This window comes from Lynx canadensis, chromosome F2 (assembly GCF_007474595.2).
Source record: "Lynx canadensis isolate LIC74 chromosome F2, mLynCan4.pri.v2, whole genome shotgun sequence".
NCBI lineage: Eukaryota > Metazoa > Chordata > Mammalia > Carnivora > Felidae > Lynx > Lynx canadensis.
The window spans coordinates 3,188,480-3,214,699 of record NC_044320.2 but is presented as its reverse complement, the minus strand read 5'-3'; the positions used below and the strand labels follow the sequence as shown (position 1 = coordinate 3,214,699).

At 52.1% G+C, this 26,220-nt stretch overlaps 1 protein-coding gene across 1 annotated transcript in view; it reads right to left on the bottom strand.

Moving 5' to 3' along the window:
- The window catches only part of AGO2 (argonaute RISC catalytic component 2), a 93,902-nt gene that overhangs the window by 34,820 nt on the left and 32,862 nt on the right, over positions 1–26,220 (bottom strand). Inside the window, exon 2 of the mRNA XM_032591972.1 lies at positions 8,862–9,118. Coding sequence (XP_032447863.1) covers positions 8,862–9,118 — 257 coding nt within the window. The remainder of the gene's footprint in view (positions 1–8,861; positions 9,119–26,220) is intronic.

Below are 26,220 nucleotides of genomic sequence, written 5' to 3'. Positions count from 1 at the left end.
AGCCCGACGTGCGGGGCTCGACCTCATGAACTGTGAGATCGTGGCCCGAGCAGAAGTTGGATGCTTAACCAACTGAGCCACCCAGGTGCCCCATGGGCAAGTTTTCTCTTTAAAAAAACAATGCATTCCTTTGTTCATCTCGAGCGACACAAGTTTTGCATGACCACGTCAGCACTGCCAATTTCGAATATGGATCATGCTGGAAGTCTGCCCAGACTACCTCCGCATCCCAATCCTCCTCTCCAAAGCGACTTTATCCTTTTTCAAACCCATGCATTTACATAAATATGTAGGTACATAAAAAGAAATACAGTGTATCATTATTTTTCAAACATATGGCATCAAACAGACCCTTCTGGAGTTTGCTGTCTTCCCACTAGGTGCCTTTGAGACCTTGCCTTGTCACTACATACAAAGTGGCCATCAAGTCTAGAAATAGAGATGTTACCGTGTCTCATAACATAAAGTCATATTAACAAGCCACTTATGACCTAGTTGTCTGTTTCCAGACTGCACGTTCACACGTGAAACTCCATTGCACTGTTGTCCACAGTTGCACTGCACCGCACAGGATGTTTACTTAACCATCCCTACCGACCGACGTGTCCATGGTTCCGCCCCTACCGACCGACGTGTCCATGGTTCCGCCCCTACCGACCGACGTGTCCATGGTTCCGCCCCTACCGACCGACGTGTCCATGGTTCCATCCCTACGGACATGTAGATGGTTTGTTTTTTTTTTCCATCACAATATTAGACATCCTTGTACACCTCTCTTTGGGATAAATACTTAGAAGTGAAGGGTATACGGGGGGGCCTGGGTGGCTCAGTTGGTTAAGCATCTGACTCTTGGTTTCAGTTCATGAGTTTGAGCCCCACATCAGGCTCTGCACTAACAGCGTGGAGCCTGCTTGGGATTCCCTCTCTCTCCCTTTCTCTCTACCCCTCTCCCACTTGTGTTCTCTCTCAAAACAAATAAACTTAAAAAAAAAAAAAAGAAAGAAAAAGTAGTAGAGAATATACATACTATTTTAACATATACTCCAAACCACATTCTAAAAAGTCTGGACCAACATTCAGCCCCTCTAGTGGACAGTGCCCGAAGCAAACAGCAGGCTGCAAATGACACAGTCATGCTGCACCGCCCCACCCTCCCACCACTTGCGCACACGCACACACACGCACACCCCCCACAGAGTGATCACTTCTGCAGTGTCCTCCCAGGGCCACATAACAGAGCCCAAGGGAAACAGAAGGAAAGGGCAGTCAGAAGACAGGGAACACACCTTCTTTCCGTAGTCCGTCCTGGGCTACTGAGCAGAATGCTGATTTTGACCCCCTGGGAAGGCTTCCAGGTGGCAGGGCCCACACGACCCAGACCAGCGCCGCGCTCTGACCATCCTGGGTGACCATCTCTGTACCCACAATGATACTGGAGGCCTCTGGGGAAGAGGTACCTTGCCTTCTACTCAATCCCTCCTACAGCAGCCACTCAGTGAACGGTGGGGGATGGGAAGGCCAGACACGGAGGGCGCACGAGGCCAGGACTCACTGTGACTCATCGCAACACAGACGGACGGCATGTTTCACTCAGCCTCGCACAGAGCTTCAGGCTGAACCTCCTAAACATCTACCACACGCACTACACGGAGTTTTAAGAACTCAGAGTTAAGACCTGGTCCCTGCTGCCCAGAGACAGCCGTGCGGAAGGAAGGACAGGCTGTGAAGACCGTCTTCACAGTCAGACCACAGGCTGAGCTCCGTGCTCATCTGCCGCCTTCCTGCTCCGCCCCGAGCTTCCCTCCGGCAGCGCACGCCTGGGGTCCTAGAGGCCGCTGGCTGGACTCTTCCCCACGAGGGACACGGACAGGGTCTAGCCGGCCCACACCGCACCCCCGGTGCCACAGTACCTGCCTCACGACTGGAGGCTTCATAAATGCTGGCTGGTCATGCTGGAAGCAAGGTTGGAAGAAGGACGGAATAAGTTAGAAGGTGTTAGGGTTAAGTGAAGGTGGGCTTTGGCAGCACCAGAACTTACACCCAACTTCTCCCTATGCTATTCTGGTTGATAACAATCTTGGGATTGGACCTTAGCCAAAGTCCACCAGAAGGAAGAGTGAAGTAGAGAATCCTGAAGGCTCACACATTTAAGTAGGCAGCGAGGCTCAGGCTGGCCCCCAACCCAGGGGGAAGCAAGGCATGCCGGTAAGTGGGCTGGCCTTGGCCACGAAAATGCAGTCCGCGCCCCACCTTTATTACCTACTTGTGTGACTTGAGGGAATTTCCAAATACTGGGTGACTTTAGAACCTTGTGGACGTAACTCCAAGAACGTAGCAGTGCAGTCAAAGACATAGCGTTTCAATCACCAGCAGCCTTTTCCTGCTGCCAGATGACAACGTCTTAGTCATGCCTCCCTCATGAAAGGAAACGTCCTGTACAGTGCGGTTCATCACCTAAGAGCCCAAACGCCACCACATGAATAAAAAGCCCAGAAATGTGCGTGGTTACTCACGCCTCCGTGTTCCACCTCCCAGAGTGCGTTCACATCACTGATCCACACACGTGTTTGTCTCCAGGAAAGTCAACGACGCACAAACCCACTCAGGGAGAGTCTCAGAGCACAGAAGACACTTCCAGTAAAAAAAAAAAAAAAAAGGTGTTTAAACCAGCCGTGCCCAATGTTTTTGTTCAGAAACACGTTTTTTAGTAAGCACATGTTTTAAAGGATCTTATATGACCATCGAGTACGGTCTCTTTGGAGCCATACCTTCTTGGGATAAATACTTAGAAGTAGAATTGGTGGGTCAGAAGGTATATACTATTTTTATTCTAATATTCACACCCAATAACCCTCTAAAGAGCCTGGACCAATGTGTACCGGTCACAGTGAGCAAATCCGACTGTTTGGTTTTATAGATAAGGGAACTGAATCCCCAAATATTCTTTCTCTTACAAAGTTTGTAATCAGGGAAAAAAAAACAAAAAACAAAAAACATTACAGCAAAGAGCACTTTAGAGGGCACTATCACAAACTGGGAAACCAATTTAAGTTCTTAAACTGCAACTGAGAATCTGATCTCTGATCATGACAAAGTAATTGGTATTGAACTTATCCCTCTACCCTCAACAACTACAGAACTAGAGAAAAACAAGACAGCTATTTCCGGCATTGAAAAAGAGGCAGTTTGAGACTGTGATTATTGAGGGAAGGGAAACGCGTGAGGTAAGCCACACATCCACTCCGCCTGCGAGCGGTTTACAAACCACAACACGGGAGGAAGGTGCAGCAGAGAGGACAGTCTTGTTGCACTGAGGAGACAGGGAGGACAGTCTAGGACTACAGAAGTCGGGATTTGTGGGCAGGGTACCAGAGAAGAGAGCAAAAGCCAGATTCCCTCAATGTAACACACGTAATGTTCAACAGCAACAAAAACGTACTATGTGTGTAAATAAGCAAAAAAGGTGATATGTAATCTAAGGTAAAACCCGTCAATAGAAACAGATCCCGAAATGACCCATATGTTGTAATTAGCAGACAAGGACTGCTCATACATATGCTATTACTGTAAGGACATTCAAGAAGTCATGAAGAAAAAGGTGGGAACAATGAGTGAACAGATGGGGAAACTTAGCAAAGGATATAAACTATGAAAAAGAACCAAATGAAAAAGCTAAAACTGAAAAGCACACTATCTAATTGAAAAACTATCATTAGACGATCGTACAGAAGACTGGATGCTACAAAAGGGGCGGGGGAGGTAAAGTGATCTTAAAGACATCAATAAAGTTACCTGAATTGAAGAAAGAGGAAGAAAAGATTTTTTTTTTTTTTTTTTAAATCACAGGCTCAATGATCGGGAGACAACATAAAAATGGCCTAGAATACACATAACTGCAATCCTATAGAGAAGAAAATGGGGCAGAAAAAGTATTTGAAGAAATGATAGCATTCCACCCAAATTTCATGAAAGATATCAGCATTCAAATCCAGAAAACACCAAGAAGGAAAAAGAAAAATAAAATCACAATTAGGCACCCCAAACTGCTGAAAAGCAAAATTAAAACAAAATATTCAGAGGAAAAAGGACAAATTATGTACAGGAGAAGTACAGGAAGAAAAGTAAACTGAAACTTCATCTGAAATAATGAAGATTAAAACTTTAATGAAGATGACAACTTTAAGGTGTTGGGGGAAAAAATGTCAATTTGGAATTCAATATCCTCCAGCAAAATATCCTTCAAAGATAAAGAGGAAATAAACACATTTGTAGATCTCAAAAAGGTGCTGGAAGAATTCATCACGGGCCCACCTGCATAACAAGAAGGGCTAAAAGGCATTCTTCAGGCTGGAAGGGAACGACGCCAGGTGAGAACCCGGATCCGCAGAGAGCCAAGTAAGGCTCATTTGTGGCTGAACAGACCATTTTCCCAATTTCTTTAAAAGAGCAGCATTGCACCATGGAATTCATAATGAATAAAGAAGTAAAATGCATGACAACAATAGCAAAAGGACAGAGGAGTAAGTAGAATTATATCACTATAAAATTCTCACAGGGGAGTCATCTGGGTGGCTCAGGCAGTTAAGCGTCCGACTCTTGATTTCAGCTCAGGTCAAGATCTCACGATTTGGGAGATTGAGCTCCACGTGGCGCTTTATGCTGACAATGTGGAGCCTGACTGGCATTCGCACTCGCTCTCTCTCTCTCTCTCTCTCTCTCTCTGCCCTCCTGCCCCAGTCTCACTCAAAATAAATAGGCATTTAAAATAAAAGAATAAAAAACACAGATATAGAAATTTAAAAAAATAGCAACCACAAAAAATTAAATTTAAATTTATGTTACATTTAAGCAAACATAACATACCCGATAAAATCAAGAAATAAAGGAAGTCCCCATTACATGATATCTACAAGGGACACACTTGGAGTATGTACACACACAGGCTGAGGGTGTAAAAGCTTGTACAAAGTTGTACATCAGCTAAACAGCAAGCTTAAGAATGGCCATGAGATTGTATTAATAATCAGAATTACAAAATACAGAGAACACTTCCTAGTGATAAAGGGTTCAGTTTATCACAGAAGACAAAAAACATAAAAATGTGTACCCCTAATAACAGAGCTTTGAAACACAGCAAACAAAAACAGTACTAAAGGGAGAAACAGACAAAACCCACACCATACTCGGACAATACGACGAGGACGGAGATAAAGAACTGTCGTGACGCTACAGACCAACGCCAACTACTACTCAAATCCCCACACCCGCCAAGCACAGGACACACATTCTCTTCAACCGGATGAATAACACTTACCAAGATAAATCGCATACTTAGCCATAAAATAAGTCCCAACAGATTTCAAAAGGCTGAAATCCTACAGAGTATGTTCTCTAAACTTTATGGTTATGGTTTGTGGAATTAAATTAGCAATCAATATCAACACGTACCAAAAACAAAACAAAACAAAACACCAAAGAGTTAAAATTTGAACACATCTCTAAAAACAACAAAACCCCATAGATTATAGAGAATTCACAAGAAAATGGAAAATATTTTGAATTAAAATTAGAATGTATCAAAATCCGTGGGCTATAGCTACAATCAGGCTCAGAGGGACATTTATAGCTTTAAACAAATGGATTGGAAAAGAAGGAAGGTTTAAATTTGATGATCTAACCTCAAAATGAATAGAAGGATAATAAATATCAGAGAAAAGAAAACGGACAGACGGGTGGATTCAACAAAAGAGAAAAATCAACAAAGTAAAAAAGCTGTTTCTGTGAAAACATGAATATCATTGACAAACCCTAGCAAAGTTGATCAAGGTAAAAGAGAAAAAAGACAAATTTAAAGTATCAGGAATGAGGCGCGCCTGGGTGGCTCAGTCGCTTAAGCGTCTGACCAGCTCAGGTCATGATCTCGCACTTCATGGGTTTGAGCCCTGCGTCGGGCTGTGTGCTGACAGCTCAGAGCCTGGAGCCTGCGTCCTCTCTATCTGCCCCTCCCCTACTTGTGTGTGTGTGTGTGTGCGTGTGTGTGTGTGTGTGCGCACGCGTGCATGCTCTCTCTCAAAAATAAACGTTAAAAAAATAAAATACCAGGAATGAACAAGACTCTCACCACACGTCCTACAAACATTAAAGGAACACAGGCACCATGTTGCACCAGTAAATTCAACAACTTACAGAAAATGGACAGATGCCTTGAAAGACGCAAACTGCCCAAACAGACACACAGAGAAAATTCTGCACAGCCTGGTACCTAATAAAGAAATTAAACCGTACGAAGAAAACTCCAGGTCCAAACGATTTCAATGACAAAGTCAGTGGAACATTTAAGAAGGAAATTACACCTATCTATCTTTCCTCTTGGGAGTTTTGGGAGGAGGAGGGAACATGTCCCAGCTTTTCACAATGCCACATGCCCCTGCTATCAAACCTAACAAGAAAAGTAACACCCATGTCTCTCAGGAGCAGAGGCACAAAAATTCACAACAAAATGCTAACAAAGTACTGCAGTTTATAAAAATAATAAGTCATGATTAACGATGTATATAAAATAATACATCTTAACTCTGAGAAAATCCAGCCACTCTAACATAAAAAAAATCAATGTAATTAATACACCTCATTAATAGGAGGTAGGAAAAAAGGAAGAAAAACTATATGATCATCCCAAGAGATGCAGACAAAGCATTTGACAGAATTCAACACCCAATGATGAGAATACTTCTCAGCAAATCAGGGAGGGAACTCCCTCGGTCTGATAAAGGGTCTCTAAGAAAATCCTGCGACTAATAGAATACACTACAGGTGAGAGAATGAATGATTCCCCCTTAAGAGTGGAAACAAGGAAAGGATGTCTGTTTTCACCACATCCATTCACCATTATTCATAGTGGATTTCTTAGCCATTGCAATAAAGTAAAAAATAAAATGCTTTAGAAACTGGAAAAAAGTAAAACCATCTTTGTTCAAAAGTAACAAAAAAACTTTTTTAACATCTTGAAAGTGCACAATTAAATGGTTTTAGTATCTATTTCACAGGGTTTTTGTCTCCCTTAGAGCACCACAATCTAGGTTTTGAACATCTGTCATGACTCCAAAAAGAAACCCCGTACTTGTCAGCAGTCACTCCCTCCTGAGAAACTTCCCTCGTGGACAATGCAATTTTAAAATACAATTTGTAGTAACATCAAAGAACACAGCACACTTAGAATAAACAAAACGGAAGACCTCTATGATGAAAAGTATGAGTAAGTTCTGCAAGAAATTAAAGTAGACCTCATGAATGGAAAACATAGCCATGTGTGTGGACCAGAAGATTCAACAGTATCCACTTTCCCCAAATTTATCTACAGTTTCAAAGCAATCACGATAAAAAAAATTCCAGGCAACTTTCTGGTAGCAACTGACAATCAATTGATTTACCGCCCCCCCCCCCCAAGGGGGCCCAGGTAAATCGATGGTGAAACAGACCCTTACCTCCCACCACAGACAAAAATTAATCCAAGATGGATCACAGGCCTAAATAAAAAAACAAGCCCAAATTGTCTGCTTAAAAAAAAAAAAAAAAAAAGAAAGAGTACCTGTACCCTTCAGATAGGCAAAGATTTTTTGGAGAGAACACATAATATGGTAACTATTTTCAAAATTTTATAGATTGGATGTCAACAAACTTACAAAATTCTGCTCATTGAAAGACACCATTTAGAAAGTGAATCAGCAGGGGCGCCCGGGGGGCTCGGTCAGTTAAGTGCCCAACTTTGGCTCAGGTCATGATCTCATGCATTGTGGGTTTGAGCCCCACGCCGGGCCCTGTGCTGACATCTTGGAGCCTGGAGCCTGCTCCAGGATTCTGTGTGTGCGTGTGTGTGTGTGTGTGTGTGTGTGTGTGTGTGTGTGTGTCTCTCTCTGTCCCTCCCCTGCTTATTCCTTCGCTCTCTCTCTCTCCTGTTCTCTCTCAAAAATAAATATTAAAAAAAAAAAAAAAAGTGAAATGACAAGCCGCAAACCAGGGGAAAACACTCCCAATACTACAGACCTGGACCTTAAATATAGTAAAAAACTCCTACAAATCAGGAACAAAGAGACAAGCCAGGGAAGAGGCTTTGACAGACACTTTATTAGAAACACTACGTGACACTACATAACGTGTAAACATAACGTAATTACGGTTATAAGCACATGAAAAGGTGCTCAACTCACTAGTTACCAGGAAATGGAAATTAAAACCCCCAAAGAGAAACCATGAGACTGAAACGCGAAACTCCAAGAGCCTGGCCATCCCCTGTGCTGAGCGGGACGGGGGCGCGCAGGCCCCACGCCACCCGCGGGAGAATGAGGCCGGTGCGACCACTCTGGCGGCCTCTCGTGCAGCTAAGCCTACACCCACGCTGGGATCCAGCAATTTCCCTCCCGGGTATTCATCTCAGAGAAACGAAAATGCACGTCCCCAAAAGACTGGAAGAACAACGTTCATCGTGGCAAAGCCCAGACAGCCCGAGCGTCCGACAGGAGAATGAATAAAGAAATCACGAAATATTCCTCGGCGATAAAAATAAGAGGCTATTAATACACGGCAGTGCGGGTCAGTCCCACAAACACCAGGCCGAGTCTAGGGAGCAGGTGGGGCGAGACGATCTCACAGGGCAGAAAGGGACAGAACAAAGGGACGCGGAGCACTGGCCTTAGCGCTGGGATCGATGGAGAGGGCAGGAGGCAACGGGCACGTGCACACGTTCGTCAAAGCTCACTTGACAACTGTATCCAGACACAAGGAAACACACAAAACATTTTTCAAAAAGGAAACGCCAAGGGACACCTCCGGGGAAGGAGCTGCCGGAACGGAAGGGTCGATTACTTTAACGCCGGGACCCGCGTCAGCCGGTCGAGACCGATGAGGGATGAGAGGACGGAATACCTGTTGACTCTCCTCGGGCATTTCTCCGGCTTGATATCCAATTCATAATGGTAGATGTCAATTTTTGGAATGTCCATTTCAAAGAAGTTGGCCTGTAACTTGATTGTTCTCCCGGAGGTCCCGAAGTCGGGTCTGGGTGGAGGCTTGAAGGCATATCCTTGGATGGGTGGCGGTGGCGGCGCAGGAGGCGCGAGCACTGGAACGGCCAAGAGAACGCCCGTTACACAGAGAAACACCCGCTTTCCCAGAGCGCTCGCGAGCCCCTCCTGTGAGTGACCCGCCCCTCCCAGCCCTCGAGGACCCCCGCTGTCCCACGTGCCCCCCATACGCTCATCCTGGCCTCCTCCTGCCTTGTGTCCACCCGTTTCCTGGGAAACCCTGACTCTCGTGCCCCTGGCCCTCGCCAGGTCTGCGCCATCACCCAGACCCCCTAACTGCCAGGCTCCGGGGACCCTCTGCCCTTCGGTGACGCGTGACACTACACCATGTCCTCCCTTTCCAGGCTGTTCCTCCCTTGCTCTGCCCAGATCCTTGGAACGTTGGGTTTTCTCTCCCCAGCCCCCGTCATCTCTCATATAGGCTCACAGACGGTTGACGCTGCATCCACAATTAAACCACAGTTCGTGCCTCCATCGGTGAGGCCGTGGCCCACCCCCTACCATGACCTTTCCCACACGATCTGCACGCACAGCCGAACACACAACTGTCCTCATTTTACCTGCTTCCTCTGGAATCCATCCGTTCCTATCCATCCCTCTCTGCCCCTGCTCGGGGCCCCGTTTCACCCTGACAGGCAGTTAGGGAAGTCTGCTAACGGGGTCTCGGCATCCAGGCAAACCCCCACCACTTTCCGCCCTCCAGGCCAGAGGGTCCGATCTCCACGGGTCCAAGCACCTCCACGGCTGCCCAGCTGTAACAAGGAGCCCTCACGTCTGCGAGGCCTGGCCTCAGCCTGGTCTCTGGCCGCTCAACCCAAGACCTCCTCGACCCTGAGGACCAGCCTCACTCTTCACAGCTCCCTACTTCTCCTGTCTCTAGCCTGCCTTGTTCACATCTCCAGGATAAATCTGCTACGCTGAGCTGGAATCCCAGCCGCCTCTCCAGCTGGACCTGAGCGACTTGAGGACGGTCTGCCTCCCCGAGGGCCTGAAAGCACCTGGTGCACAAGAAGAGGCCAGAAACACCTGGTCAAGCTCCGGAAGCTGGGGTTCAGACAGGTAAGGGAGGGATGCCAAAGTCACTCTGAAAGCGTCCTTACGATGGACCACCGAAGTAGGAAGGAGGATGTTTAGGACCTCAAGAGACAAGAAAGCCGAGCCTTCCTGACATCAACACGCGTGCACGCACCCGGCCACACCTGGCCCCAAGCACCACTCCCCACGTGGCAGCAGGTACTCCAGCGGCTTTGGACGGACGGCTGTGTTGGGGTCGACACGAGGACTCCACTTTCCGCGCGATCTCTCCCGCCCCTGGAAACCACAGCTCACCCCTTCTCTGCAACAGACCGATGCCACATTTCCACAAAGGAAGGGGTCTCAACACAAACCAATTCTTTACTTAAAATGCACTGGAGGGGCGCCCGGGTGGCTCAGTCGGTTGAGCGGCCAACTCTTGATGTCAGCTTAGCTCATGATCCCAGGATTGTGGGATCGAGCCCCAAATCGGACTCCAAGCTGAATGTGGACCTTGCTTCAGATTCTCTCTCTCCCTCTGCTCCTCTCCCCTGCTCATGCTCTCTCTCTCTCAAAAAAAAAAAAAAAAAAAAAAAAAAAAAAGAAAAGAAAAAAGAAAAAAAGAAGAGCTGGGGCGCCTGGGTGGCTCCATCGGTTAAGCGTCTGACTTCGGCTCAAGTCATGATCTCACGGTTCATGGGTTCGAGCCCCGCGTCGGGCTCTGTGCTGAGAGCTCGGAGCCTGGAGCCTGCTTCAGATTCTGTGTCTCCTTCTCTCTCTGCCCCTCCCCCACTCACGCTCTCACTGTCTCTCTCTCAAAAATAAACAAACATAAAAAAAATTTTTTTTTAAAGCGCTGTAGTAACTCACTGTGTATTTGCTGTGTATACTGATGTTCCTTCTTTGCATACGAGAGACAAGAAAGATGGGGCAACGTTAATTATCAGAAAAGGAGACAATGCCAACAGGGCACTACCCATATGTAACTAAAGGGACGAAAGTCATCAAGGTGGTGTCCCTCCTTCATTCCTATTTAAGCCGTTGATTTAATCAAGGAATGTTCCCTCCTGCCCCCAACCCTCCCACAGACAGTAGAAAGAAACTTCATCCCAATTCAAATGTTCAGCAATTCTGTTAGTAAAGTCCAAACTGCCGCTTAGAAAAAAACCAATTAAAAATTTTTCCAATAACAGAATACTCTTAATTTTTGCTCACGTTTTCTTTTTTTTTAAATCCTCTATAAAAAAAAATCCATGTACTTCAGTCCCTACTGACATTTACTAGAAACAAATGACGGCTACTAAAAATAAACTGTTTTTACTGCATTTATGACCTAGAAAAACCCAGAGTTCTCGAATCGTTTTCTGTCTTGTTTTCGATGAGAAAATGAACATGCTTAAAGGTTATTAATCTCCCTGAGTTACACCATCCGGAAACCTGCAGGTCTGTCTCACTGAGCACCTACAACCCTAGACAATGGTATCTACAGACCTGCACACAACACACCGTCCCTGCCACAGCAACGCTCGCATGTCCCTTGGGGGCTGGGTGATGCTCCTGGGACCGGGGAGACAGATATAACCCACGTGTCGCCTCCCAGGACAGTGTCTGAGTGTCATCTGACAGATTAGGCGTTGTTCACTGCTCGTAAGTGCAGCTCACACGGGACCCTTTGCACTACAGACCCTGACCGTGTCCGGGGGTGGGCTCCACTCTTGCCCAGCTCTGTCCCCTGAGGAGAGCCCGCTAGCACACGGTCCCCGCTCTCAGGGGACGCCTAGCCAGTGAGGGGAATCTTGTGAATACAGGAGCGCAGTTAAACCACAGAAGTGACACCTGTGCCCCAGGAAATGTCCAGCCACAGAGCCAGAGGCATCTGGTGCCCAGGGTCCATTCCAGGGAGCAGAGTCGTATCTGCACTGAAGGGCTCTCCAGTTTACGAGGGGCTTTCACATACTTCACTGTGTGTCACGGTCACGGAGCAAAGGTGCTCCCTTTGAAAAGCGAAGCCGTGCAAGGCTCAGACGGCAACAGAGAGTGGTGGTGCCCAACTCTGAGCCAAGACTTCCTCCTGCCTCGAGCAGCCATCCGGCCCGGCAGACGCGGGTGATTTTACTTGCCTCCTATCTAACCGCTGGCACAGAGATGCCTGGAGCCCAGTTCTCTGCTTGGACCTACTTCCCCCACCTGCAAAGCACGAATTCCTCACACATGTGCCATGGAAAACATGGAAAACTGTCCACTGACTTGTATTAATGAAAGCAGCAGAAAAAAACGCAATGGTAACACATTCATGAAATATATAACTTCACAAGATATTTCTTCCTTGCTTCTAGCTTTTAAATTTCTTTTTAATGTTTGTTTATTTTTGAGAGAGAGCGTGACTGGGGGAGGAGCAGAGAGGGGGAGACAGAATCGGAATCAGGCTCCAGGCTCTGACCTGTCAGCACAGAGCCCGAAGTGGGGCCCGAACCCATAAACCACGAGATCGTGACCTGAGCCAAAGTCAGATGCTTCACCGACTGAGCCACCCAGGCGCCCCGCTTCTAGCTTTTAATAATGAAAATACTGAGAGCTCATGGGAAGACGTATGGAGTATACAATCACAAGTGAAAGCTCTAAGACTTTTCAAAGCAGAGTAGGGCGAGGCCCCAGCAGCTTTATTTTTTTTAAGTTTGTTTGTTTATTTATTTTCAGAGAAAGCGAGCACAGCAGGGGAGGAGCTGAGAAAGGAAGAGAGAGAATCCCAGGCAGGCCCCATGCTTCAGTGCAGAGCCTGACGTGGGGCTCGAACCCATGAACTGCCGGATCATGACCTGAGCCAAAACCAAGAGTGTGGCGATTAACCGACTGAGCCACCCAGGTGCCCCGAGGCCCCAGCAGTCTTATGCCTCCCTGCCCAGCCTCAATCCTAGGAGAGATCTCAGATCCGTTTTTGTACTTTACAGAGTCAGCCTGGAGCATGGAGTGCCAAGACAAGCGGGACTCGCGAACCAAACGCCAGAGAGGACCCAGCGCTGGTGACGCTGCCCAGAAGCGCCCGTGCGTGAGGAAGGGGCAGGACGGCACACGGGGGTAAGGTCACTCTCGCGGGACGGTCAGCTCTTGGCCCCAACAGGTGGATGACGTTCCAGCGTGAAAACCAAATGCTGCCGGAAGCCAAATGCTGCACAGCACGCACACCTTCACCACAGTTGACACAGACTGACTCTGAAAATTAATTCCAGTATCGCCTAGAGATGAACTGTCCAAGCACACCCGGCCCGCGGCCCCCTTCCCCTCGCCGGTTCTGCAGCAGGAACAGAGTCTGACTGCAGATACGCCACAGCGCGGAGCAGCGGGGGCAGGGGGACCAGGGGGACCCCGAGCCCACCGGGCCGGGTACTGGCGAGCAGGGGCTCCGGAGAGGCGCAGTGCCTGTCGCGGCCTCCGCAGCCACGGGCACCGTCAACATCCGCTGAGTGAGTGAGAGCCCGAGGAGGAGGAGGAGGAGGAGGAGGAGGAGGAGGAGGAGGAGGAGGATCTGGGAGCCACCACAGCGCGGCCATGGCTCCGAGGGTCCGCTCAGCAGGGACCTGGCCCCCAACCCGGCCCTGCAGGAAGACACCACCTCCGCCCCAGCTGTGGCCAAGCCGGCCAGCCCGTGCCAGGCCAGGCCATCCTCCCGACCTTCCAGGTTCTCCCCCTCCCCAGCTTCTCCATCCTTCACCGAGAAATCCGGCTTCCAGCTTCCCCTGAAAGCTGTGCGGCGACGCCCAGGCCCGCACCCTCCGCCCCCCCAAGTGGCCGCGCCCCCCGCCTGTGGCTCCACAGACAGTTCCGCTGGGAACCGTCGGCGCTCCCTCCACACTGGGGGGGCAGGATCCGGGGGGGACGGGAGGGCAGCCCCTCCCTTCTCACCCAGGAGCCCCGGATGGTCACAGCTGGAAGAGACCCAGTTGAGGGGGAGGGCGACTGTCGGCCGTCACCGACTCCTCCGCCAGCCCCCACTCCCGACGGGGCAGGTCCTGGGGGCAGGGAGCCCGAGAGCCTGAAGGCGTCAGGGAACGCGGGCCACGAGTGTGTGAGGAGCTGCTACCCATAAGTCAGCACGTGTGTTTAAAAGATCCATTTTTAGAGACACATCTCAATCAGTGAAAGGGAAGCATAGTGAATGAGTAATCGACTTCCTGTATGAGTAACTGGGCCGCAGCAACCAGGAAGTTTGGGTGTTTTTTCCAGAAGCCATGGAAGGCTGGCTTGTCCTTGCGTTTGAAGCGAGGCTTCTGCGGGATGGCGTGATCCTAGAGAAACCCACCCCACGGGGTCCAGACTGTCACCAACCTGTCAGAGGAGGGTCCCAGATCAGGCTGTGGGACCCTGGCCCCGGCAGCCCCCTCGGCAGGGTGGAGCTCTGGTCCCACTCTCCGCCTCCGTATGGGACGGAAACGAGGGACAAGGAACTGGGGTGACCAGAGGAGACAAGTGAAGGTCTGCTGGACGTCCTCAAACGGGTGGGTGCCCTGGGTGGGGGTGGGAGGCGCCCCAGCAGCTCAGGGCCTATCGGCGCAGGCCTCCATGAGGACAAACCACCAGCAGCGACACTGCTAAGAACTTTCTCTCAGGCCTCTGCTCATATCCAACTCACTACCTTCGGTGTGGCAGGGGTAACAGACTCTCAGCCCTGCAGTAAAGGCAGGCAAGTGGGGCACAGAGCACCTGGGGGGCGGGGGCCAGGTCACAGGTGGGTCCTCAAGGAGCAAGTGGGCAATGTTGGGAGGTTCCCCTGCCTGCGGCCACCTAAGCACCCCCAGCAGGCAGGTGGAGGAGGGCAGCGGCTCTGGGCTCACAGCTCACAGCGCAGGGGCTGGGGCGACACCTCCAGGCACCGGGCAGGCGCAGGGGAGGGGCCAGGAGGGCACCAGTGCCCGCCGTGCCCAGAAGGAGGTGTTGCAGATGGGCTCCGGGCAGGCTGGGGCAGGGTCTGCTGTGGAGATCTTTCAGGCCCCTGAGAGAGTGATGCCCTAACCCCACCGAGAGGCCCGTGGCTCAGGCTTCAACCCACACAATCACCTTTCCTCTCTCCTACCTGGAATTGGGAGGTCGCAGAACCGAGGATCCAAAGAGACATTCTGACCCCTTTGCTATATGATGAGCACTGTGGCAGGAGCAGGGTACAGGTTTCAGTCTCCTGGGGGAGAGGAGACACGGCCGGCCACACTAGCGGGGCGCCACAGCACAACTTCACGCACAGCTAGGAGCCCCTCCGAGAGGAAGAAGGTGGCTCCCTTCCAGAAAATCTCACATACATCTTATCTCGTGAAGGATGGACCAGATAACTGAGAGTTTGTTGGGGGGGGGGGGGGGGGGACCCAGGATACCCCACCCCTCACCTGTCTTCTTCACCTGGCTAGAGATCATGGAGCACCTTCTAAATTTTTTTTTTTAATGTTTATTTATTTTTGAGAGAGAGAGAGAGAGAACGTGAGTGGGGGAGGAGCAGAGAGAGAGGGAGACACAGAGTCCAAAGCAGGCTCCAGGCTCCGAGCTGTCAGCACAGAGCCCGACACGGGGCTTGAACCCACGAACCATGAGATCACGACCCGAGCCGAAGTCAGATGCCCAACCGACTGAGCTACCCAGGCGCCCCTCACGGAGCACCTTCTAAAGCAGCACCTACAGGTGACGGCCCCCTGAACCAATGTGTCTTTGCCTGCAAAGGTAGACACAGACTGGGTGCCTGCTTTCATTTACTGTAGTTTTTAGAACAGAAGATACAGAAAAACACGGAGAAAACAAAAGGCCACCGGAGATGGTCCTGTTGAAATGTGGGTCTTCTACATACCCATAGGACACAACATGTGCACCCGTGCTAACACAGAATCATGCAGACTCGTACCGGCTTCTTTCATTTAACATCATATTATGCAATTCTCCGAAATGAATCTTTAATGACCACATTACTCACTGAGCCATCTCCTGCGGATGCATTTCAGTGGTTTCCAAATTTTCACTATAAAAATGAAATGCTGTGCCGACGACCCACGTAGAAACATCTCTCCCTACATCCTCGAGAGGAAGCAGGGGCCAGCGGGAGGGCTCAGCGCACAGGCGGGCCACCCTCCACAGCTTGACCCATGTGGCTCCCACCGCGTCCGCCTTCTCCCTGCGCCCTCCTGGCCCACCCTTCTCCCTACACACTGAAAACACAGCCCACCTTCACCCCTCCAGGCTCCCAGCCTCGAGAACAATGGACTCGCTGACCAGTTCATCTCCTCAATCTGACCCTAGGCTGCAGGCAGCAACCCGGAGCACGGGGGGGGGGGGGGGGGAGAGACGGGGGTGGGTGGGGGGGCAGGCAGAGACAGAACAGAACCAGGGCCTAAGCCCAGATTCTGGGCCTCAAGATCTATAGGACGCGAGCCTGCAGTGCTCCCCTCCCAGGGCTGCTGCGGAGCCCCACCCTGCCACCTGCCGCCGTCCCTCACCTCCGCCCTCCCTGCTACCCTGCCCAGCAGGTCAGAGGCCCCCTGACCACGGGCACGCCATCACTTCAAGGCTCAGCTGGGGACGCGTGCCTCCTGAGCCCGCACACAGCAAACCAGGCCTTGGGGGCGTCCTGGGCTCCCCACCATGCCGAGGGCCCTTCCAGGACACATCGCCAGGAGCTCCCAGCCAGGGATCCACGCAGCCAGCTCAGAGGGTCTGTGAACGGGATGGAGCAAGTGACACGTAGCGCTTCTTTCCATTGTGAACATGGACACGTGGAGACACTGGGACCCTCACGTCATGTGGCGGCTGCTACAGACACCACAGAGCAAGTCTGAATTCACGGCTACTTCAAAATCATGAGATTTATGAGGCCCGCTGGTGGACCGGTTACAAAACGTGGTAACATCTGCTGTCATATTCTGATGACTGTATCTCGACATGACCGGCTTTCCTGGTCGCCCTACACATTTTGTTCTGTGCCTTGAGAAACAGGATTCTGGTAAGGGATCCGCCCATCGCCTTCACCAGACTGACAAAGGGCTTCGTGACCCCGCATGCCTGAGAACCGCCCGCTGTCAGGGGACGGCACAGCCTCATCTGGAAGCAGAGGAACTGGTGTCTCAGTTCCTCCTGGTGTCTGTGGCCCTGCGGAGGGCGGGCGGGTCTGCCGACAGCACCACGCCCTGCGGGCCTCAGAACGGGGCTGTCTCGAGGCCGCCCCAGAGCGTCTGTCCCTGACGGGACGTGGGCTCACGGCTCACTGGCTGCCATGCCGGCTCCCCAGGCCCGTCACGCAGGCCGCCTACCAGGCAGGGGCTCGGAGTCGGGCCTCGGAAAGCACACGTCCCGCTGCGGACTCGCGGCACAGCCTCGTGTTTACGACGCGAGGCCAATCTGTGTCCCAGGACCCGAGCTACACGCGGGCTCAGGAGTCAGCTCGGGGGAGGCCGCTGCCCCCGCCAAGTCTGTCTGGTGACCAGCACGGACGGCAAGCAGCAGACAGGCATGGCTGTTCGGAGAAGCCCTTCGTCTCTGCTGTTTTCTAAATCCCTAAGCAGGTGGAACGGAATTTTCAAAATCCCTGCGTGACCCATTAGGCCTGGGCACACGCGGGCACACGTGGGCCCACGCGGCTGCGCCCCCACCCCCACCGCCCACCCGCCCGCGGTGGGGCACCAGCTCACACCATCAGGCCAAGAGCAACAGCCCCGACCACAGATGACACATAATAAATAGCAGAATTTGGGGCCGGGAGTCACCGTGGAAACCAAGGAGAGTCAGTCACCCTTCCTTCCCCAACCTGCTCTGAGTCACGGACCTCGAGCCCGGCTCCAGGCGGGTCTGGGGGCTCTGCCTGGGGGTGGGGGTGGGGAGAAAGAACACCGAGAGGGGGGCTGAGACTTCCTGCCCCCCCCACCCCCCGCAGGCGGCGTTCCTTCCACTACCTCTTATTAGGAGTCCAGGACGTTCAGAAACAAAAAGACCTACGTGACCCTTGGCTCCTGGGTGACTTAAACGTTCCTCAAGAAAAATCTACATCACAGAGTCGCTAAATAAATGCGGAGTCTGGCTCTTCAATTAAGCAGCTTTGGTTGCTGGCAAGCGAACCACTGTACCCCCATCTGTACTTGCCACGGGGCTGGCACAGGGCACCGGAGGGAGCCCAGCTGCCCAGCACCCGGGTCTCGGTGGGACTGGGGTATTTGAAGATTTGCCACCAAATGCCATAAGGCTACCGTATAGCTCTTTCCAGAACCTCCAGGTGAGCATGAGTATCAGCGTCCCATAGCCTCTATTTTGCTTTTAGAATTCTGTGTGCGTGGTATTGGGCATCGGCCAGAAACCATGAAGGCAAAAGAAAGTGACAAAAATAGCTCAAGGCCATCCAGCCCGTCCGTGCCACAACGTGGGCCAAGCCGGGCACGGATATCAGCTCCCTCACGCTTTTGGACATCTCTTGAGGAGGGAAGAGGGACTTGTCAGGGTCCCAGCCAGGCGATGGCCGAGAAGGGCCACACCACCACCCAGGGCCGGGGGGGGGATCTCCTGCACACCTTGCTTTCCCCACAGGCTAGAAAAGGACGGGTTCTGACACTGGCCGGGGCACAGACCGCAACGCGGATGCTGTCAGACCAGCCCTCTCCCGCTGCACCCAGCACGCACGGCTGCCACTTGGCGAATTCACCTGTTGCCTACACAGGCGGGTCTCGCTTACGGCCGCCCGAGCCGACGGAGCTGCATTACACACAGTCACGGCAGCCCTTCCGGTGAAATGAACGGAGGCATTCTCAGAACGGAGCACCAAGAATGCAGAAAGGAACATCTGCTCCCGTCAGCTGGAGAGCAAGTTAAGAGGACACACGCTCTGCAGAACTGCAGTGCGAGACCCCGGGCGGCCAAGGAGCCAGCTGCGATCAAAAACAAAAACAAAAAACCAGACCTCGCCCAAGTTCCCGGAGGGATGCGTTTTTATCTGGCCAGACGCCCAGACAAGGTGCTTGTGCCCTGACATCCGGTTCGGGCACCGCGGCCGAGGAGAGCCCAGCTGGGACGCGCAGACACCCTGTACCGGCCCTGGTGCTCGGCCCCCAGACCTGCGAGGCTGGGGACGCCCCTGAGGTGGGCGGAGCCTAGCAGGGGTGCCGGGTCACTGTGTAGGGGGGCTGCACTCTCAGCACACTGGAGCCAGGCGTCCGTGCTCAGGGCTCCGCTGGCCCCCCTGGGGCGCTTCGGCGTGACAGTGACCGTCAGCCCAGAGGGCAGCGGGCTCAGAGGACACCCCAAGGCCGGCGCAGACCCCGACCGCGAGTCCCTGCCTGGGAAGTGACGCCCTCCCTTTCTCCAGCAGGAAGATGTGTCCACACCCTAGGGAGGCGCTCCCGTCTGCTCCTTTCCCTTGGGCATGTGTGCCCAGCGCCTCCCGCCCTGAACGAGGATGAGGGGAGGAGAACCCAGACGAAACCCCGGGCAGGCTCGCAGACAAGGTGGCGGAAGCACGGCCCTGCGAGGAGAGCAGCCAACCGTGGAGTCACAGAGCCCTTCTCTAGAAATGTGTCACCTTCACGCGGGCTACAGTTCCTGTAACTCTTCGTTTCTTCCCCTCGTGGTAAAAACCCTCTGGGAAATTCCAATCTGTCACCCGGTTCTTGGCCACGCCCGAAGAAGTGGCCCTGAGAGGCAACCCCGAGAGGGAGGGGCCAGTCGCTCTGGGGGCGAGGGGACACGGCCCTGGGCAAGGCAGGTGTTCCTGGGTGACGGGTGGGGTCCTGGCCGGTGCCCAAGGCCACGCGCAAGGCGAGCGGAGTCGGCAGGAGGACTGCCACCAAAACGCGTCGCTCGAGTTTTGTGGTTGAACGAGCACCAGTCTAAAAATACTTTAACCTCGTTTTAGCGAACAAAACAGCACATACAGGATACATGTCACACACGTAGCTTCAGGACGAAGCACAAAACAAACATCCAACCACCCTCATGCCAGTGACTAACAAGGTTATTCTCTATCTTCACTGCAAACTCCCAGAACTTCCCCCACAAAAGATTTTTAAATAGACTTTTGTGAAAATCCAACCATCATTTCAAACACTATTTCTTTGAGAAATGGTCCCCAAGCCACCCCCGTGATCTGTAAAAAGAAAACTTCCCCATAAAAGTTGTTTTAATAAACTTTCCCCCATACATCAAAGATGTCCCCTCTGACCCGCCATCTGTCTTCAGCCAATAATATTACACATACTGTAATAAGTCCAAGGAGGAATTTAGGAAATCCTTGAGAAACGTAAATCGCCACCCCCCTTCCGCTGAGGCGTCCCCCGAATGGCTGGTATGGCCACTGTCCACTGCCGTCCTGCTCCGTGGACGTGTGGTTCTTTCAAGAGCTTGTCAAGACATTCGGCCACGCGACCTGAGCGCTTTACGAAAGCCCTGAGGACACACGAAAACCACCCCCGGGTGTCTCTCTCTCATGCTTCCCTGTAACGCTTACCAGCTGTGACTCTGTACTTATTTTGTGATTCTCTGACCAGCCACTGCCCCTCCCGCCAGCTCGTGAGCATCGCCAGGGCAGGGCTTGTGTCGGCTTCTGTGCAACCGCGGAAGGAAGGAACGAACAGATGAATACAACACTAGCTCAGTGTCAACACTCAGTCTTCGTGGAAACCCCTCCACCGAGCTGTAACTCGACGCGAGGTGTTGTACGGCAAAAACACGGAGCATCCACGTGGAGACTACGACTCCGTCTTCCACAAGCTGTCTCCACCATCTCAACCAAGGAAGCTGTGTTCATCAAGCATCTACTACGCTCTGAGCGCGACTCCGGGTACCTCCTCGTCTGTCCTCACATCCCCCGTCTCGGACACGAGTTGTCCACACTTCACAAACAGGAACCAGGGCACCCCGGAGGGCGACTCAGTGCCAGGCCAGCGAGGTTTTAGAACCTAAATCCTTCTATCACCCCAAACATACAAGAATCTAACCTCCCGTCTCCTGTTCCCATCCTCTTAAGCAGAAAGTTCACGACTGTGTGCTCTGTGACAGTAATGAATCCACCCTGGTTACCGAGGACATCTCTCCACACCAACAGAAAACGACTAACTACCCCTTCTAGCGTGTGTATTAGTTTAAGCTCTCCCGCAATTCCTTGGGAAGAACCACGTGTGCCGTCCCGGTTAGTCCTCACCGTGGGCCAGGCACGTGTGACCCCCAGCTTGCTGCTGGGACACCGGGAAGGTAAGGACAGACCAAGCTGGGCTCGGCTCAGGTCCTGCTGCTGTGAGAGCCCATGAGTTCTGCCAGCAGGCCAAGGTGCCTCAAGTCCTTTTGAGACAGTGGATATGTTTAAGCCAAACACATTTTCCAAAAGAAATGGGTGGGCTAACAGTGCATAAAGGGGGCCCCCCAAGTTCGTTCCATTGGCACAGGAGAGCCCAGGAACAGCTGCTACTAAAGTGAGGTCTGACTGTGTGCCCAGCCTCAGGCTACGTGTCCCATACGCTCCCTGAGCACCTGCTGTGTCCCTGTCCCCGGGGGACTCACTTCAGCAGAGGGCAGGCAGAGAATCACGTCAGGAGCAACCGTGAGGACAGTTCAGGGCAGGCTAAGGTGACATTTCAACTGTGGGACAGGAGAGAAGGGACAGGTGGAACACTGAACACTTGAGGGAAAAGTTAAGATGAGCTCCCTCACGTCTTATTACAAAACAAACTCCAAATGGACACAGATTGTAAATAGGCAACATTTCTAACTGAAACAAAGACATCCAAAGAACTACTTTAAAACTGAATAGTCTTAAAAAAACTAAAATTAAAATTAAAATTAAATTAAATTAGTCCTTTATAATTCGGGAGTCGGAATGTTCTCTTTCTTGGAACCAAAATGCAGGTCACAAGAGACCAGTCTGACTACACGGGATTTTTAAAGCTTCTCTGGTTGCCCAAGAAATTCGGAAAATGTTGTGACATAATAACTTCACCAACCTAAAAACATAAACCTGGGTAGACGGTCTATATAGACTCATAAGGATTTGAAACTCCAACGGGAAAACATGGAGAGTGCGCACGGGCAACACCAGTAGCCGACAAACAGAAAACACATTCAGCCCTCATTCAAAAAATGCAAATTGAAATCGTAAACAACTTTTTTTGCCTACCTGGCATTTAGAAGTGCCGGGGAAAATGATCGGTCTGATTACATCTAAGCTGGCTGGTCTTGAAGGTATGTTACAGAAATCGGTTAAAATCCTGTGCCCTTTGATGAAGTAACTCAGGATACAGGCATTTATCCTCAAGCACGCAGACACCTACACACAACAGCAAGACATCCCCGCCCCGGAACGCATCAACGCCCACCCAACACATGACTGATGAGGACTTCGTCAGCACAAAGTCTGTTAAATAAGCTGTTGCGGTAACCTACTGACACCGCACACAAACAACGACTCCACATACTGGGAAGCGGGAGAAGTTCCACAATGGCGTTGGGGGCAGTCCCATTTGTCACGTATTTACACACGCACACGTGTGGTGTAGGAAGGCTCATAAACAAAAGTGGTGGCTTCTGGGAGGTCATGTGATAAGTTGTCTTTCTGCGCTTTCTGCCTCGATTCTTTTAAGTGGACTATTTATTAGAAAGACAATAATAAAGCTATTTTTTAAAAAACCTACAAAACCAACTTTGAACAAATTTTGGCAGGAGGATAAATGGGTGTTTACTCTATTTTTCTCTGACAATTTCCAAAGTTCAACAAAAACTAAGAGGTGGCAAGCATAGCCAGTACTCTGCCTAAAGAGACATCTTTTTAAAAAGTTGCCCAATCCAGGGGGCGCCTGGGTGGCTCAGTCGGTTGAGCCTCCGACTTCAGCTCAGGTCATGATCTCGCAGTTCGTGGGTTTGAGCCCCACGTGGGGCTCTGTGCTGACAGCTCAGAGCCCCGGAGCCTGCTTTGGATTCTGTGTCTCCCTCCCTCTGTCCCTTCCCCGCTCATGCTCTGTCTCTGTCTCTCAAAAATGAATCGACGTTAAAAAAAAAAATTAAAAAAAAAAAGGTTGCCCAATCCAGGATGTGAGGTGGGTGTTTTTGGATTCCCACGTATATCTGAGGCCCCTCATCCACAGCCACACAGATGCAGACAGGAGGGGCCCAGCTTGGAGGAGACGCCCCGTCATCTAGAAGATGGGCGGCCACCAGGCCACCCGCAGGGCCCCACACGCGCAGCCACGAGGTTGTCCCGGGGAGCCCCCTGGCACCTGCCAGTGCCCGGGGACCTGCCACACGGAGGTAAGCCCGCACGGCCCTTATTTCAAGTCCAAGATTAAAGCCGCAATTTGGGTTCCATATCCCAGATAAAGCAAACTCATACTGAAAGCGCACCCAAGGGAAAAAAAGTAGGGGACCGATTTCTGCCCATTTATAACCGTGCCCCACACGCCTCCTCCCTCCTCCTCCCTTCAGGTTACAGGGTTGAGTCGGTTTCTGAGGTGGCAAGAAACCATCTCGCTTACGTGCAACCCTTGCAGCAGGCACAAGCGGGGGTCCCGATGCCGAGCACACACGGCCCCTTCCGATGCCACAGCCCGGTTCGGGGAGCGTGGCATCTGCACTCGCGCAGGGGTGCTGCCCGCACAGACAGCCCCGCGGTCCAGCTAGAGCCGTGACCGCCAAATGCAGGTAGCCACCAACATTTTGTTCACGTTTTAATGGAAAAGAAAACACACACATTGGGAGCACATCTCGCCCGAGGGCGGGCACCTTCTGCAGACGTGCCGTTCACGTGGCAGTCGTGGACGGGGTGTGCTGCAACGTGACCTTCTCACTGGGAGCGGCCGGGAACAGGTCTGGCTGCCTCCTGTCTGCCCTTCTGGAAGGAAGGCACGGCCACCGACCAGCTGCGTGAGCCAAGGCTCTTTCCGTGGGACGCACTCCTGACTTCAAGCCCTAACTGGGTAACGGACGAAGCACAACCAGCAGGCGGGTGTGTAGCTAACGCGAATCCACAGACCCTGATCCATCACCGTCAGCTCGTGAGGCCTGATGAATTTCGACAGACAAGGAATCAGGAAGAGAAAAACGGTATCAAAAACGCAAGAAACCACAATTTCAGTTCTGTCCCACGGGGCTACTGAGTGAAGTCTTCGCTTTCCGCCTGCCGTGGAAAGAGTAAGTGTCTATTTTTACCGGCTAGGCGGCGAAACCCATCATCTCTCCCTCCTCGGCTAACACACAACCCGTGTCACTCAGAACCAAGGCTCTGCGTCATCGGCCCGACTGGGGAACTGACAGGTGACCCTGGGTGCCCAGGCTGCAAGGTGGCTGCCCACTGCCGTATCGGTTATTCTACGTGGTCCAACACAGACGGAAAAGGACGAGCGGGACTGAGGCCAGACGCCCCGGAGGGGGCTGACGGCCCCACAAAGCAGCTCGGCCGCTTAATGTGGCAACGCAGGCGGGAAGGGGACACACACAACGGTCCCCATGGCCCTTACGGAGGACAAAGTCAGGGGCTTTGTCAGACATTTTGAAGCCATCACACCCAAAAGAAGTATCTTAGATGGGGACCCTGGGGGGCTCAGTCGGCCGAGCACCTGGCCCTTCATTTCGGCTCAGGTCGTGATTTCAAGGTTCATGCGTTCGAGCTCCACATCGGGCTCCGTACTGACAGCAAGGAGTCTATTTGAGACTCTCTCTCTCCCTCTCCTTCTTGCTCTCTCTCTCAAATAAACGAAAGGAGGAGGAAGAGGAGGAGGTGTCTTAGACTAGGCCAGCAGGACTCAGCGGGACCCGCTGGTTTGGGCTCAGTTACTGGAGAAGGGCTCTTTCTAAGCCGCTGCCAACCTAGACGTCCAAATGACTTCAATCCTGACCGAGCAGGCATGAGCTTGCTTACATTTCTTTCCGTTGAAGCCAATCGCTTTGCTAAATTCTATCCAGGACAGTCCCGGCTCCCTCCCCATTCCCTGCCAGGCCTGACAGCCGCCCCAGGAGAACACTCCATCTCCCCGCTCGGATGAGTGCCCATCGTGCGGCAGGACCCTCAGCGACCCTGTGCCCTCTGCGCACGGGCCACTCCGTGAGCCGCAGGGCGTCCCTGACCTGGCTTCCACACGCCCACTCCCTCCCCAGCCCGTCCCGCTCCTCGTCTCGGCCCCTGGAAACCAGCCACAGCAGACATCTCTCTCCTGGAGACCCCGCGGTGCCCAGAGCCACCCAGAGCCCCTGCCACCCGACAGGACACTCTGGTTCGCAGGTTCACAGGACCCACTGACCGCGTCTTTGTCCAGCTGCTCCTGTTCAGTGCGTCCAACTAGAGCAACAGAGTAACTCACCACGATCTCCAACTTACGCCCCGCTTTGTCACACCTCTGTCACGCGTGCAGCCTGCCGATGCCAGCACCCGATCTACCCGGGACTTCAGGGGTTTGGGGGCCACGCGTGTCCTCCCACACACACCAAGGCTCACTCGCGTCGCCTCCCCTCGTGAAGCCGCGCGGCCGGCCAGGGCGGCGCATCCGCTCTCAACACCTGGAGAGACGGCCCGGCCCTCACAGGGACCTGACTTCACACTACCTCTGAGGTCCCGGCGGCCCTCTGGCCGAGACAGTTAACGCACGCACGCCTCGGAGCGCCCCGCGCGTCTAAACCCATTTTGGCACTAGTCGTGTGGCACGCATACACACGTCCCTTACGTCGTCCGGAAATCAGGACCCTCTCGTGATTCACAAAGCAAAATCAAACAAGACAGGCAAAAGCCCGTGGCCACTCAGAAGGGACTTCTTGGACCTAGTAAGTTACCCAGTGAAAACCTCCTGAAAACATCACTCACTCCCGCAAAAGAAGTATCAGAAGGGTTTCTCCTGAGGTCAGAACCAAACACCGAGGCCTGAAATCACCACTTTGACAGGTTTTACCAAGTGCAGAAACAAAAGAAAAAGAAACAACCAACACGACTGGAAACAAAACCGCGAAAGTGCCACGTGGAGGCACAGTCACCTGCATCAAACTACGGCGGAACCACAGACAACTGTGAGAACTGAAAGAATTCATCAAGCTTGCTGAAAACAAGATTCTAAATATCCACTGCCTCCTTCTACCTGAGCAGCTCCTGATTAGGAAAATGACTTTTACAAAGATGCCATTTAGAAACAACAAAAACCACAGGTACAAA